At 42.0% G+C, this 17,118-nt stretch overlaps 1 protein-coding gene across 15 annotated transcripts in view; it reads right to left on the bottom strand.

Annotated features, from left to right (window-relative positions):
• The window catches only part of si:ch211-285f17.1 (sickle tail protein homolog), a 157,916-nt gene that overhangs the window by 45,685 nt on the left and 95,113 nt on the right, over positions 1-17,118 (bottom strand). For 11 of the 15 annotated variants that reach the window (XM_020041741.2, XM_010899448.5, XM_010899450.5 and 8 more), the window contains exon 2: positions 13,835-14,136. In XM_020041741.2, coding sequence (XP_019897300.2) covers positions 13,835-14,136 — 302 coding nt within the window. Of the gene's footprint in view, positions 1-9,647; positions 9,855-12,009; positions 12,207-13,834; positions 14,137-17,118 lie in introns of those variants that run through there. The other 4 variants (XM_010899451.5, XM_020041745.3, XM_010899456.4 and 1 more) reach the window with 3 other exon arrangements.

Genomic DNA, 17,118 nt, shown 5'->3' with positions numbered 1-17,118 from the left:
TCAGGGTGCATTCCAAACAGCGCCCTAATCCTTGTACAGCAGGGACTGCTAGTGTACTAGTAAACAAGGAGGCATTTAGGCAGCAACCATAAACCATCTGAGTCCACATGACAGTAACAGGTTCATTGACCTTCCAAGAAGCTATGTCAACCTGCTTCTGCACCTTCTGACATTTACACAAATGATTTGACCTCACGCCATTCGATTACATTCACTCAGACGGACCTAAATCCGACGCCTGCAGGCAGTAGCCCGTGGTGGACCTGCTTTGAGAAACACTAGCGTTAGCCTATAAACACAGAAGGTTCACTTGACAACATTGCAAGCTATTTTTGCTAGCCAAACACATTTCTATGAGCAATGCAAATTTAGTTAAATCAAGTAAATTAATTGCAAGGCCCAGCCAATGTGGCAAACCTGTCACTACCGTACCTCTCAAAGTTTACTTAACTAACCAACTTACAAACCAACACTGAATCACTATTTTCCTATTCACAATGTGTACACAACCTATAGTTAACCTATGCAAAACCTCCACAAACTATAAAGCCCATATAGCTAGATTCAAAATCATAGCCAAAGCATGGAGACATGTCAAATATTGAACTTCCAGTTAGAAGACATTTCACACAATACAATAGAAGACATTTTGGGTCCATAACTAGCACAGCGAGTCCTAAAGAGCTTTCCATATCCAAGGCTGGTGGAAAGTCCCCTGGTCTGCTGAACACTCTCTCAAATACAAACCGTCCTGCAATGCTATTTTAGCCCAGCGGTGGGATTAGAGCTGGTTGGATGGAATTTATGCCCAAAACTAAGCCTAATCTTCATTCGTAACCCTAAACCTAAACCAGAAATGTACTCTAACTCCAAACCATAAACTTACCACGTAAGCCTAGAAAATTATTTTGGAAAGTCAGGACATATTTTCATGCAATGCAAAGGCATTTTCCCACACATTTCTGTTCTGAATATGGAAACAGGTACATATGGCTTGTGCATAAAGGTATACACGGCTCAAAATAATTAAGGGTACACGTAATCATCAGTACAACACCAACTCAATTAAACTTTAGGGATATCAATCTGTCCAGTTAGGAAGCATAAACGATTGTGAATCTGTTTTGGTTCAAATTAAATGGGACAACAGGTGCACTGGAGAGGCAACAACAAGACAACCCCCAAAAAGGGAATTGTGTTTCAGGTGGTGGTCACAGACCATTGCTCCCTCCTTATCCCTCCTGACTGATTCTTCTCTAGTTTTGCTAGTGTCCTTGTCACTACTGGTAGCATGAGGCAGTACCTGCAGCCCATTCAGGTTGCACAGGTAGTCCAGCTCCTCCAGCATGGCACATCCATACGTGCCATCGCAAGAGACTGTACTGTCTCTCCCAGTAAAGTCTCAAGAGCATGGTGGAGATACCAGATGGGCCCTTACACAAGGTGTAAAAGGCCATCAACCCAGCAGCAGGACTGGTATCTGCTCCTTTGTGCGAGAAGGAACAGGAGGAGCACTGCCAGAGCCCTACAAAATGACCTCAAGTGGGCTACTGGTGTGTATGTTTGTGACCAAACTGTCAAAAACAGACTATGAGGGTAGCATGAGGGTCCAACATCCTCTAGTGGGACCTGTGCTCACAGCCCAGCACCTTGCAACTCGTTTGGCATTTGCCCGAGGACACCTGAATTGGCAGGTCCGCCATCTTCACAGATAAGAGCAGGTTCACACTGAGCACGTAACAGATATGAAAGATGTCGTGGTGAACATCATTCAGTGTGACAGTTTGGCGATGGGTCAGTGATGGTCTGGGGAGGCATAGACTTGGAGGGTCACACAGACCTACACATGCTTGCCAACCTTTGCAAAACCTCCATGACTGCTGTTAGGTACCGGGATGAAATCCTCAGACCCATTGTCAGACCTTACGCTGGTGAAGTGGGCCCTGGGTTCCTTCTGGTGCAGGACAACGTCTGGCCTCATGTGGCCAGAGTGTGTAGGCAGTTCCTGGTTGTGGGAGCACATGGGGGCCATACACACTACTGAGTAACATTATGAATTGCGGTAAGGAAATTCACGTCGGAGCAATCTGTGATTTCAATTGTTTACTCAGATTTTCAGTGTGAGTTTGAATCCAGCCCTCAGTCGGTTGGTGATTTTGGTTTCCATTTACCGTGGTTACATAATTTAGTTTTCAACGAAAAACAGAATGTACATTAAAGATTTGGAACTTTAATGTATTTTATTCATCGTGACCTGCTGTGTGATTTCAGTGTTCCCTTAATTTTTGGAAAATATTTTGTCTGAGAATCATATTTATTTATGTCACATCCCAACGCCCTCTTTCCCTCGTTTGGATCACAGACACTCGTTTTATAGTTTATCGCCTGTTTCCCTGATCACTGTTCTTACTTAAGTTCCTCCTTTCCAGTGTATTTTGTCGGTCTCTGTTTGGCAAATGCCTTATGTTTCAGGTGTTCTGTCCTGTCTCGTTTGTAGTGTTTCCTTTGGTTAAAGTTCAAGTACTCTTATTAAATGTCTTCCTTTCTCCCTGCACTTGTGTCCTGCCTCGTCAACTGTAACAATTTACAACCTGACAGTGCTTTCAGCTAAAATGAAGAGCTCCAAAACGTCAGAAATCCTCCTTGGTATTCAGCCACTCATCTCATAAAAACACATCTCGAGGGCCGGAAAAAGTTGACACCAGTACCCTGAACAGATAAGGCCTTCTAGGTCTAACCTGCCCTCAGGGTCCCTGTCACTAGTAACATTGATGGCTTAATTAATGTCTCTAAGAAACACTGGCTATAGGGCGGTTTCCATTTTCTTTGCTGCAAGATAACCATTATTTGTCTAATAACTGCGCCTTGAGGAAATATAGGCTGGTGTATACCGGCATGGCACAATTTCTGGTCCTAGTCAACACCTGTCATTCACCCACATCATGGACCAAAGGTTTTAACTACCGTTCAACAATCATTCTATTCAACAAGGTTTTTCTGTCCCATACTATTCTCAAAGAGGTGTTACAGATGTCATATGGAAGGAAGGAAAAAGATGGACATATTGGGTTAGCAGTGGTGTAACATGCTGCAAGTTAATTTTAGACAAGCTTCCTGTTGCTATGAAACAACTTGGGGGTTATGCAAATTTACAGGTTTATCTGTCTGGATCTTAGGTCTTTGTTGATCATTTACTTAATGCTGTTCTTTCACACACCCACCCACGCACAGAAACAATTTACTGACAGGACTCTAGCATCCCATCCTGTTCTGGCCTGCTCTCTAATGTCATAACATTAGCACTCAGAGCATGACTAAAACCTCCTGACACTTCCGGCTTTTCCGTTAGAGCGGCTCCGCTGGGTTTCGTTCTGAGGGGATCCGCGAGCGCCCAAACCGGTGCACGGAACACTTCCCTGTCCTCGGCTGAACCTGTGCTGTGTCCAGGGACCGGTCAGAGTCAGGTCAAATGGAACCCTCTCTGGGTGCATACAGTACGTGGAGAATGCAAAGACGGCAATACGTGTCTGTGCTCTGGTCAGAAGCTCTGGAAACAACAACAGCTTCGTCCTCCCACGCAGCTACCGGGCCTCTCATTCTCTCAGGTCAAACAAGAAACAAACGCAATCACAGGTCCAGAATGTTATTTACATCATTGACAGACAGCAAAGTAAGGGGATACGGCAAGAAAAAATGTGATAGTAACACCTGATTAAATGTCGTCGGCCTAATGTGACAAGTCTTCACAACATTGCATCTCCCACATTTCATTTAACACCGAGTAACGAGGGAAATGTCCACAAATAGCACCCTTTTTTGTAATTAATTACTTAGCGATTAGGCGATTGTCTTCTGCAAAGAGTCGTTAATTTTTCTTAATTGAATGGGTATGTGCTGCCGGGCTCCCATTATGACAGCGTCACGCAGGTGTACAGTGGCAACAATTCAAAACCCCTCAGCTCTGCCAGGGGAGATAAGAGTTCTGGCAGGAAGGAAAGGCGGCTTGAACGCACACATTCCCACACAAACTCGATCATCATTCATTACTCCACTATTCCATCTGTTTCAGCCTTGTTTGACCCTTCCACAAGCGTTGTCCTTTTTCCTCGCATTGACCTTCGACTTCCCCCGATGTGCACTGAGCTAGCCCCGGGCACCCAGGTCCTTGACCTTCTGACGGTGGCGATCGACCTGAGCCTCCACAAGGGTCAAGTTCATCCTGTCCCAGAGGAACGTCATGAACCTCTCCGGGGCAGCACGTTCAGGACCCGTTCGGGGTGTATCACTGCATACTGCTCAAACTGCTCCGCTTGTGACTCTGTGGCTCATTATGGGTATGGTGTGGTCAGCGTACACTGCTGTTTATCTGTGTATTATGTATAAGTACAATCACTATCACAGCTCAGTTCAAGTTTGACCGCTTTTTTGATGACATGGGTCACATTTTGGCTTGACACCGCCACTATTACCACCAGTTGCCAGAAATATTGAATGCACTCACATTGAGAAAGACACACATATTCACTAATGAACACATTCTATCCAAGCTGATGTATCATGTACAGGGTAAATAATGCTTACTATCCATCTGGATTTATTTATCAATTAACCTGATTTGATATTTTGAATTCTATTGGTAAATGTGTAATTTGACTTGGGTGAACTTCTTGTATATAATACAGTTCTTTTTTACTCATTATTGTTTTATGAGTTTTAAGACATACATTTTGCTTCACCCACAACATCCCCATAATGTTTGTGACCAATAATACGTTGAACTCAGATACTACACAACACTCCACTCGCAATTCTAGCCCCTTCACACTCACGTACACCTGCTGACCTGTATTACACAACTCATGACTCCAGCTCTCACTCCCTCTCACGCACATACACACACACACACACACACACACACATACACAGCGGCTAAAAGAGAACCTCTCTAATGAAAACCGATACTGGTGCTCAGACAGCGTGCAAGAAATGATGTATTAATCTGCATTAGATTAGAAACCAATAAGAAACGTTGAAACGTGTAAACAAATAAGTGTTGCTAGAGACTCTAGAGACCGGTTTTACAAGCTAAGACTCCAAAGCAACACAGTACAGACCTTTATAAAGCACATCAAGGGAGCGTGAACAAGCAGCCGGTCCAGCAGATCAGGCACATTTCTCATTTATTATACTATTTTGAAAATATATACAGTAACGTCAGAATTAAACAAACTTTTTTTTTATGTGCAACAGCAAGATGTTAGTTACTCATTTAGTACTGCCCTCTTGCCAGATATAATGAAAGCCACTGTGGACTTAAATACAATACTGCAGTATATCACTACGATACTATCCACACAACCCTGAAAATAATCTCTCTGAGATTCCAGGTGTCACTCCTCCCTCCTCGCAGAGAAAGAAATGTTCCAAGTGGATCAATGGGGAATAAATCTCAGTTAAACCACAACTAAAGTCCTGCCTAATTAGTCAGAGGCTTGATTAAGTTCTATGTCTACTGTATAGATCAGAACCACAACAAAGAACTAAACCCTCTCCTCATTGCAATTTCTGGGACAGTCAATGTTCCCTTTTCTCAATGCAAATCCTAACAATGCAAATGCTAACACCTAAGAAAGTGTGATTTGTCCAAAGCACCAAACCTAATGCTGCCCTTTACCTCACGCCTCCAGTCATGAAAGTCATGATCTACGCTAGCGTTTCTGTTTGTGTAGTCTTCACATGAGAGATAAGGTTCCAATCGATGGGGGCCAGATGTTCAGAGTTAAGAGGGCAAAGTTTTCCGGGAGTGAAATCATCCTGCGTGCCTTCTCGCTTCCCGACCCGGGTGTACTTTGAAGTTAGTCGGCCACTTACCTCTGCTCCATGGTGGAGTCCAGATGTTGGGCTTGCTGCGTACAGAGATAAGGGTGGACACAAGGGTGGACACAAATACACAGACACACATCAGGTGTCAGTGACCATGGCAGACGATCGGCCTCACTGGAAGGTGGCACATGAGACTTCACACATGATTCTCTGCGAGAAGCATCAAAGGTGCAGTTCTATCTAAACCCATATGTTCATTTCTGGTCGTGAATATTGGATTCCCTCCTACGGCGTAGACTTGGAGAAATACTGCAGGGACCTGAAGGAAAACGCTGAACAACGCTCCTCTGGGTAAGGCTGAGCCTGGCCTGCCACTTTGACAAATGGTATAATTGCACCCACTGGAATGCAAGGTGACAAATGGTCTAAAACAGACTCCTATTTCAACGTGATCTAATCAGGGAGGTGAATCGGAACATGACAGGAGTCAAATAACAATAGCCAATCTGTTTGGATATGTAGATCCAGGGTCAACGCTAGGTTAAAGGAAGCTACAAATAATGTCTGAACTTCCTGCGCCTTGTGTCGTGAGTAAACTAAACCTCGGCCGACAGAGTTGTTGTTGTCCTGAACAGTAGAAGACTGGCCGGCCGGATTAGCTGAATCATCCTGACGTAGACGGGTGTTCTGCATCGTGAGACATGTTACTGTTGGTGGTTGTCTGTCTGGGGTGTTATCAGGTCACATCAAGTCTGGCTCCGTCGAAGGGGTTTAATCCCCGGACCTCCAAGTCTCCCCCTGTACCCCCCCCCCTCCCCTCAGGATTAGGCCCCGGCCCCACGCATCAGTCTACGGGTCACTTGTTCTGTCAGCCGGGGGGTGTGGTACCCCCATCAGTCCCATCGACCTCCAACCTCGGCTCCCTCCGTAACCTCCTCCTAGCCCGTGGGCTTGCAGGTCAAGGCATGCCTGTTGTTAACCTAGCCCCCCGCGGAGCCCTGCGGCCCTCGTTTGTTTCAGTCCGACGAGTCGTTTCGGATCTGAAAGCGGCACTTGTGGAGGAGTGCCTGGTGGAGCGGAGACCATTAAATAATCCTCCGCTCCTGCCTCCTGTTCTGACAGCCGCCACGACCGCTGAGAGGGGCCGGCTGGAAACAGATGTCTGGACGGACGCCTGCCACACTGATGTGATTGTCTGAATCTAGACACGCCGTAACAAAGTGGCGCTTTATAGAAATACCTTGGTTGGAGGCTCTGGAGGGATGAGAATGCATGACCTTGTTATGTTTCAAGCTGAGCATTTTCATATTCATCTATTCTTACACCTTTCCTATAATCCTTTCAGTGTACTAAGCAGAAAGGCATAGTAAATGATGTAGCATGTGTGTGAGTGGCCCAGGATTCCTTACTGGTTTCAAGATTATTCTGAACAATCTATATACAGTAAAATATATGAAAGAATATACAGATTGTGTCTCTTAATTTGGTAATGGCATGTATTCAATTATCAACTGGTAATGTAAAAATTGATGGAGTATTCAAAGTGTGCAAAGGAATATAAAGTATGTGATTTCCACACTAAAATGTCTGACTCAAATAGCATTAACAAGAAATGTGCCAACCTCTACAGAAAATGTGTTAAATATAATCACCATAAAACTGCATTTATTCTCTCCCTGCAGGATGTTCAATGCTGTGTGAAAATAGCTCAAATTAAGACATGGCATCTGTACTGAAACAAAAATGAGGAAAGCAAATCAATCTTGTGAATAACATTGGAGGTTTTTCCTGCATGTGCTCAGGTCAGAGTTAAACTCAAAAGTGCAGAGCCATCATTTATTTTTCCCTTTCCGATGAGGATTTAAAATACCAGAGTGAGCGAGAGAGTTGCTTCTCCTTGTTCCATTGTTATCTAGCTGACCTTGGACTAAAGGAATAACAGCGTAGCTCAGCCAGAAACCTGGGGAGAGAGGTATGTAAAAGATCTGCCAAATGTTGTGACCTCACAAACATTGAATAAAGTCTCCCACAAATCTCAGAGGGAAAGAAGGGTGAAGATGTATGCTCAGTCTGTCAAACCTGAACAAGCCAATCAATTGGTCTTATGGATTCTGATTCTGGATATACATCATGAATCCAACAAAGCAAATGCCCAGCCTGCAAGGCTGTGGTCTAGCTGTTGATGCTTTAGATCTCGGCACGTATCCTGTATAGCAGGGGTTGGTACGAGTTTGAATCCAACCCATTGAATCCAACCCAATAAAATTGTATTTAGCCCGCATACCCTTCAAGCCCAGTTCTATCTTGGGATTCAAATTAAAAAGTGAAAAGATATGTTTTTGTGATGCTTAATGTCTCAACCAATATATTTGCTCATTACATACATGTACCATCTTATATTAAACCAATAAAATGTACCGGTGCTTATGGATGTCAAATTTCATTGAATTCATATTGAATCAATCTCAATTTATTGAACTACAGGGTGATGTCCGTGTACCTCCGGCTATAGCTATTTTTAGCTATTTTCTCTAATATTCCAACACATTAAAGCATACTAGTTGCATATGAGCATTCATACAATATTAAATATCTTCATTACTCATTATTTATTAAAATAGAATAGCACCATTCAAACTTCAGAGTAAAACTGCTTTGTAAAAAAACATCTGTTGCTTTTAGCACTTCATAAAACCCTTTATTTTTTGCTGTTATTATCACCACTAGTATTACTATCAAGTTGTTTTGAATTTAACTTTGCATAAGATAAGAAAACCCTAATTAAATATAAAATCCAATACTTAAGATTTTTCTATCTCATCAATCAATTAATTGCCATAATAATCAACAGATTATTGATTATCAAAATAGCTGTTAGTAGCAGCCCTATATTAAGACCTCCCTAAATCCCCTGTCCTCCCCATCCTTTAACCTTTTCACGCATGAGTTTCAAATATTCCTTATCGACCCCCCAGCGTGAGTTTTTTTGCACGTGACTTCAGTACTCTGCAGCATTTGAACTCACGCCAGCATTTGAACAGTCACCTTGCTAGGTAAGGAACACTACATGCATTGCATTGCAAGCTTCTCTTGTTGACTGGAATTCTAAGAGCTGCAAAAGTTGTTTGATTTATTACTGTAGCTAGCTAGAAATCGTCAGCTAACCGCTAGCAAACGTCAGCTGCCCGCTAGCTAACAAATCGTGACCAGTTATTCAGTGCAGTGAAAATGAATAAACTATATAAAATGCATACAACGGGGAACGTAACTTCTAGAAAGTTTTTGCAATGGTTTTGATCGGTAGTAGTCGCTAATATAATTCGTTTTTGTGCATTAGTGTTGGCTGTCTGTTGGTACATAAGTAACACTTCTTGTCCCGATTTGAATGCTTTCTACCTGGTTAATATCATAGTATGGTCTTGAAACAATTACAATCAGGAAATAAAGTTATAAACACTGTTTGAGCTAAATGTGAGTAAATAATAGCGCGGTTTTACCAGCCATTGTTACGTTACTTGTAGCTAGGTATGCTAATGGTGCATTCTAAACATGACGTTCTAATTACACCAGTGTGATCGTAAGCTTCAGGGACCACTCTAGATTGATCACACCGGTGTGATCGTACGCGCCAAAGGGTTAATATTCAATGCTGTTTTTGGTTTGAACAATGAAACTTACTGCAACACAAACCAAACATGCTTGTTTCACTTCATTCATTTGTTTGTTTTCAACCCAATAAAACAAATTTACCGGATGACCCATGAGCGCAGAAAACCTGTCTCATTTAATGCAAGTGCCTCTGCATGCACATTTACTCTCCTCACCTTGATAAACTCTGAGCTGAGGAAAATCCTGTAAGTCATTTTGTGCGTCCGTTGTTTTGCTTCCACCCTGAAACTGTGTCTGTCATTTGGCGTCCAACCCGAAACTGTGTTGATTTGTGTCCATAGTGAATCTGTCTGTTATTGTGCTTCCGCCCCAAAACTGACAGTGTTACAAATGGTTGTATCGGGTAGAGGACAGTGGCCTGGCCATAAACACAGCTGAAAACAGCTGTCCTAACATGGCTGGTGTTATCCCTCACACAACCAGAACAACTATGTCACAGCTCAGCTCTCACATGGAGTGTGTGTGTGTGTGTGTGTGTGTAGGTGACCGAGTAGGAACGTGTAGGAGGGGAGAGGAGCAAGGAGCCGAACACTTTAGTGTGCGTTCATCCAGCACTCAAGGGTAAAGGATGGGGCTATCTCATCTACCCTGGTAGGACCCAGGTCCCTAAAGGCCCAGGAAGCACAGAAGGAAATTAAACCTCTCTGCTTTTTGTTAAGGGTTTAGGGATCAAAGAGAACATGAGAGAGACGGGGAGAGGTAGAAAGTGAGAGAGAGGAAGAGGGAGAACATGAGAGAGAGAGAGAGAGAGAGAGAGGCAGAGAGAAAGAGAATTTGAGAGAGGCAGAGAGAAAGAGAATTTGAGAACGATAGAAAACAGGATTTGAACATTGTATAAGTGTGAGTCATTCATTAGGGGGTCATCCACTTCCATTGTGCACTGAGAGATATCATCTTTTCAACCTCTGTTCAACCATGACAAACCCTGCTGTGAAATCTCAACCCAAAGCGAGATTACGGAGTGTCTGCTCTTCCCCTGCTTATCCGCCACTATTGCAGCAGTTGTTGCTCTTCTAGTTTTGATAGCAACATCGGCTCAGAAAAGCCATGTGAAAACAGTAGCATGGGAGAGTCTCCGCTACAATAGCTTTTCACTTTGTTGTAGTGTTCCAAGATTCTGCACTGCTTTTCACAACAGTAATGTCAGGCTAAGGTAGAGTAGTGGCTGTAAGACCTCTTGAGTAAGTAGGTTTGGTCCATTTGTGGACAATATCCAACCTTATTGAAAAGTTCCTTTACATAATAACAATTGAGGTGATTATAAGCAATGGTCAGCTCAATTAGAGCTATGCAAAAAAAATTAAAAGTATTACATATTACTAAGCTGTTTTATCCTTCAGTGGCCCATGTTTCAAACGTTTATGTAACAGTTATACTAAACCCTGTAAAACAACATATTGTCTCATCTTTCATTTCAATAAGCCTTCCACAATGCTTGTCAAGCATCAAATCAGATCATCCCATTTCCCCATTTGTATATGTTGACTTGAACCTCATCCATGGGAAACCTCTCAAAACAAGCTACACTAAACAATGGTTTTATGCTCAAAAAGGCCTATACAGTAATGAACAAATGAACCACGACCCCGGAATGACCCAATAATTCTTGGCTCATTGAACAATTCAGGCACAACGAATCAGGAAGACAAAGCAACTGCGCTATCCTCTAGACATCAAGTTACAATACTGTAGCATATGTGTGAATGCCAGTTCAACAACTATAATACTCACAGTGTATCCTAAAACTGAAGAAAAATAGACCTTGTGAAGCGTTCACTAACTATAATATAACTTATAAATAGAAACAAACGCGCCACACATCTGTTGACTTGTTAAAGATGTAAACCTGCAGCTGTAAACATGCGGAATTAGTTGCGCAACCCCAAGTTTGTGCTGAACATTCTGTAGGCGTTGACAATGGTATTTAACTAGAGTGCACCAAACAATGCAGTCCTCGGGTTAGATTATGTTGCAAATACAATAGAGCTCAGAGATATTGCACAGATATTGCACATTTAAATTAGAATAGCATTTAAAAGAAGAGAGACCACGAAATATACTAAAACACACCACAGCAGTTCTGTCTTAGCCCGCATACTGAAGCGGCTCTTCTTAAGGGTTATTGAGATAGGCTATTGAAAAACATCCGTGCACCACAATATCATTCGAATATGGCACTAACATGGCAAAAAGAAAAGAACAAAAATGTCAGCAAATTGTTTCATAACAGTAATGAAACTTAGGCGCCAACTATTTCAGCATCCGATTCCGCCCCCGTGGAAGCACCTGATAGCCCACCATTCCTCGTCGTTCCTCGAGTCACACGCGCATTTCAGATTAATAACATTAGAATGTACAAACATTTGCAAAAATTATATCTTGTTTCTTTTCTATCACATTTGCAAAAAATTAAAGTTTCAACAACAGGAACATTGCGCCGCAGGAACTGATTTAAAAATGCGAAAGTCTCATAAAACAAATGGGAGAGAATAAACAGACTGCTGCACAATAGCCTACCTTTGCTCAAACTGCCGAGACGAAAGTTTATTTGTGAATTGTTAGAAGATGATTATTAGTATATCCATGCAAAATTCAGACAGATGAGCAATAGCCATGCCTTCGTACATTCCACTTTTCCATTAACTTTGGTGAGTTCTTGCGTTTACATACACTCTCTGGTCCAACAGGCACCTACATGAAAACTGAACCCCTGAAGCGGTGACATCATGAATCTCCATAGCAACTTAAACTCCACCCATTTCAAAGCTGAATTTACCTGTAAAACCAACTGCGCAGCAGCAGGGTTACCACGTTGCTGCTCAACTGTTTAGATGTCGAAAATGTGTTGTGTAGACTCGCAATGATTACGTTGTCATGGCTGGTTATCCGTATTCATGGATAACCCGACATAATAGGAATAACATTCAGAACGCAAAACCCTTCACACACACACACACACAGCCACGCAAGCACGTACACTCTTATGGCACCGAGTCAGGTTCACATAAATCTCCATTGTTTTGGCTATAAAGCAATGCGAACACTCCCTTTTTGTTACCTCTGAAACAATGCAAGCACAAACCCAGAGAGGCCAGATAAACCAAAGGTCTACAGAGATTCTACATCCGTTTCTCATACCTCCTTTCTACCCAGGGTGCACCGATGTTGACAAGGAAACTTATTTATCACATTTCCCCACATCCGGACACCCTGTTTTTCTAAGTGGTCCCTATTCCCTTTATAGTGCACTTCTTTTGTGGTCCCTATTCCCTTTATAGTGAACTTCTTTTGTGGTCCCTATTCCCTTTATAATGCACTTCTTTTGACCAGGGCCAATGTTAACAATCTTTACTCTGCACTGAAGAGAAAAATTCTGATCATGGATATACTGTTATTAATCAGTTATTTAAAATGAATAACATTTTAATAGGCAACTACAGGTAGATGTAATGTTTGGTGAGTTTGCCTCAGGCCTGCACTAAAAAGCTATTAAAATTGAAATTCTCCACTGACCATACTGCTTTGTCAAAGACACATTTTAATGTGTGCGTGGTATACTGACCCTGTACCATATGTATTCACCGCTAATTCCTACCACTGAAAATGAATCTGATGCTTAACACCTTCTCACCAAAAAACAAGATACAGCTAATAATCGTGGAGAACAAAATATGTCAGTGTGATTTATTTAGCAGACTTCCTTTTTAACCTTTGGCTAAAGTGTTGCAATTGGACAGGCACTTGAACCATACCAGAAAAAAATGAAATTACTTGCAACACCCCAGGTGTTAAGATAGTAGTCTCACAGGAAGGTATGATTTGGAGAAACGTAATTGATAAAGTAGATAATATTGCTGTTGATGCTTCCTACCAGAGGTACATTAATCTGTTTGTTTGAGTTAACTCCCACAGAGTTTTAGCTCCCTCAGAGCGAAGAAATTGTAGACTTAAGAGGCGGGTGTGATTGTGTCTGACATTATGTGATGATATTGTAACAAGAAGCTTAGAAAGCATGTGAAATCAACTGTCTCAAGGTCAAACTGTAAAAAAGGTTTATTGGACTGTCCCTGTGGCAGAACACTTTGTGGGTTCCAGGGTTAACCCTTATTTGTTCCACAAATTACTTTCACATAGAACTCAACAGAAGTAACCGAAAAGGCGTTTCCTGAAAGGGGCAGTGGAAAAATCCTTTCGGACCCATGTCTTTTCAGTGCAGGGCAGTTTAATCGCAAATAAAAATAAAAAAAACAGTAAAAGACAGACATGTACGATAGGAAAGGGAGAATGTGCGCTAGAACAGCAAGTAAAAACATGGTAATAAAGTGTGTCCACTGTCACTAACCTGTTCGTCACTAACCTGTTCCCTCAGCCTCTCCTGGTGGCCCATGATGGCAGAGGCATGATGAGGGTACTTCTGCTTTAAGTGCTCCAGGAAGGCTTCCCGCTTCTTGTCCATGTCAGAAGGCTGCATGGCCAGGATCTCTCGGGAGCTTCGCGCCCCCCCTAACGTGTGCCTTCGGGGGACGGTACGACTGCCGTTACCTTTGGGGTCCTCGGCCCGGGTTCCATTCGGGGGGCCCTGCCTCCTGCTCAGGTGCTCGGAATCCTCTGGCGAGGTCACCTTTAGGTTGCTTTTGGTTTGCTCTGGAGAGAGGAGGACAGGGGGTGGGTCAATATAGAACCATGTGTGCTACTAGCGTGTGGGTGTGTGCGTGTCCCAACATTAGGGCATACAAATACATTTAGGTCCGGAAATAACTGGACGCTGATAGAAGTTTTGTTATTTTGGCTGTATACCAAAATACATTCACGTTACAGTTGAACCTCCTAAGACCTGAGCTTTGATAATGTATGCATTTGTAATTTATTTTAGCTATTTGGGATTAGCAGGACCTGATGAGTATAATATCTAAGCATTGTCTTTGAACAGGAAGTACTTTTTGGAAAACATTTTATTTTTCTGAAACATAGTGTCCTCATATATGGACACAGGGTCTCAGGAGGTTAAAATGAATATGGTCTTAAAGTGCAGTCTCACAGCTTAAATTTGAGAGTATTCATATCCAAATTGGAGGAAGGTTTTAGGAATTAAAGCTCTTTAATGTGTAGCCCTCTTTTTTTAAAGGGACCAAAAGTAAATGGACAACTGACTCAATAGCTGTTTCACGGTGTGGGCTATTCCTTTGTTATTTCTTCATCAATTAAGCAGGTAAATGATCTGGAGTTGATTCCAGGTGTGGCATTCGCATTTGGAAGCTGTTGCTGTGAACCCACAACATGCAGTCAAAGGAGCTGTCAGTGCAAGTGAAACAGGCCATCCTTAGGCTGCCAAAAAAAAAGATCCATCAGAGAGATAGCAGGAACATTAGGAGTGGCCAAATCAAAAGTTTGGTACATTCTGAAAAGAAAATAATGCAGTGGTGCAACACCAAATGGCCACGGAAGACAACAGTGGTGGATGATTGTAGGATCCTTTCCATGATAAAGAAGAACCCCTTCACAACATCCAGCCAAGTGAAGAACACTTTCCAGGAGGTAGGCATATCATTATCCAAGTCTACCATGAAGAGACGACTTCACAAGAACAAATACAGAGGGTTCGCCACTAGGCATTAACAAGCCTCAAGAATAGAAAGGCCAGATTAGACTTTGCTAAAAACATCTAAATAAGCCAGCCCAGTTCTGGAACAGCATTCTTTGGACAGATGAAACTAAGATCAACCTGTACCAGAATGAAGAAAAAAGTATGGAGAAGAATTGGAACAGCTCATGATCCGAAGCATACCGCATCATCTGTAAAACACAGTGGAGGCAGTGTGATGGCATGGGCATGCATGGCTTCCAATGACACTGGGTCTCTGATGATGAAGAAAATGTATATAATTGTTATTTTTTCATTAGAGGCTATGAGAGTCAATTGTAAAACATTCTCCCCTGCCCCATTTTCATATCAGGTAACCAACCTGGGGTTGCGACCCCTAGTTTGGGAACCTCTGTATTAGCCTCTGAAATATGTTTTAATTAAAGCTGAATGTCTGCACTTCAATTGCATCTAGGTTGTTTCATTTCAACTCCATTGTGGTGGTGTACAGAGCCAAAACTATGAAAATGGTGTCAGTGTCCAAATATTTCTGGACCTTACTGTAACTATAAGTGTCTTATAAGTGTTAGTCAGAGAACTAAACTGAAACACCTGTGAACCAGTCATACTCAGAAATACGTAGACTCTAAATTTATTACATAATGATGTGCTCAATTCCAGATAAACTTTGGACCATGCCACGTTTTTGGCTGTCAAGAATACACAGTCTAAAATATTATAATACCTTAGACCAAGCGATGAGTTTTGCTCCCAAAATTCACCCTTGGGACAATGCTTTCCAAATGACCCCTAGCTGACATATATTGATGTAACTATGATAGAGCTGTTCTGTCGTCACTCAGTCCTATCCAAGGCTCAATGACAGATGTAAGAAATAATAGCCTGAAAGTCCATCCAAAGAAACCATGAAAGATATTGTTCTATTGTACAATCATTTATCTGAGGGAAACTTCAATTCATTTAGCCTCTGGAAACCACCTTCAAGCTTCATTGCATGAAGTATCATCAAATCTTAAAGTGGGATATTTATATCTTCCAGGACAGGGGGCATTCTTATAAAAGTTCACAACTGCAGTTTATCCTTTGTGTTCCAAATTGCACCAAATTCCCTACAGAATGCACAATCCTTGTTAAAAGTAATGCACGATAAAGGGAATAGGTTGCCATTTGGGATGCTTACAAAACCCCCATCACGCATTCATGCTGTTCCTCATTTCAATAATCGGAAGTGCAGATATAATATGACAGAGACAATATCCGTGATCAAAACATTAAACTGAAGCAGCTGTTTCCCTTTAAACTCTCCCTATTTTTAAAAGCCTGGGCAAATTTTCAAAATCTGTTCGGGAGAGAGCATTATTCTGAGATACTGTTTATATATATACAGAGGCTTCCTCATTGTGAACAGAAGTTGCTTACTACAGCCATTTGTAACATGAATGTCAATGTCATTTCTTCTATTAGGACAGTGGGATATCATCACTGCCATGATTTTTACATGGATTAGCTCCAATCTCTACAGGTAGATCCTAATCTGAAAGTATTAAATTATATACATTGTTAACCTTTAGGGGAAAAAATAATGGCATGTCTCATTAAAAACAGAAATATTAACAAGCTTTGAAACTGTGCCACCTCACTGAACTTCTGGTGATTTGAGTGTCTATTCTGACCAAAAAACGAAAATAACGACCGCCCAAAACAAAATAGCTTGTGGGACAATTTTGGCACAGAGGCCACCAGTTTCAGAACCCTGTAATATATCAACATGATATTCAATCTTAAGGCGCTAAAGGGAGAATGAGAAACATTTCCTTTCGTTCAGGCTTTCAACACTCTATTATCTTGTCATTAATCAATCCATCCCCTAGGACTGGCCTAAACACCACAAATCAATGGGCACAGTGGTGTTCCAAATAGCATCCTATACCCTTTACAGTGGACTATTTGACTACTACAGAACAATCTCATACAGTGCTCTATTTAAGGAATTTGCCCTTTTGGAGGTGTGACTGTGAGGGGTT

This window comes from Esox lucius, chromosome 21 (genome assembly GCF_011004845.1).
Source record: "Esox lucius isolate fEsoLuc1 chromosome 21, fEsoLuc1.pri, whole genome shotgun sequence".
Lineage (NCBI taxonomy): Eukaryota > Metazoa > Chordata > Actinopteri > Esociformes > Esocidae > Esox > Esox lucius.
Note: the sequence above shows the minus strand (reverse complement) of the source record. Positions and strands in the feature narration are given on the sequence as shown.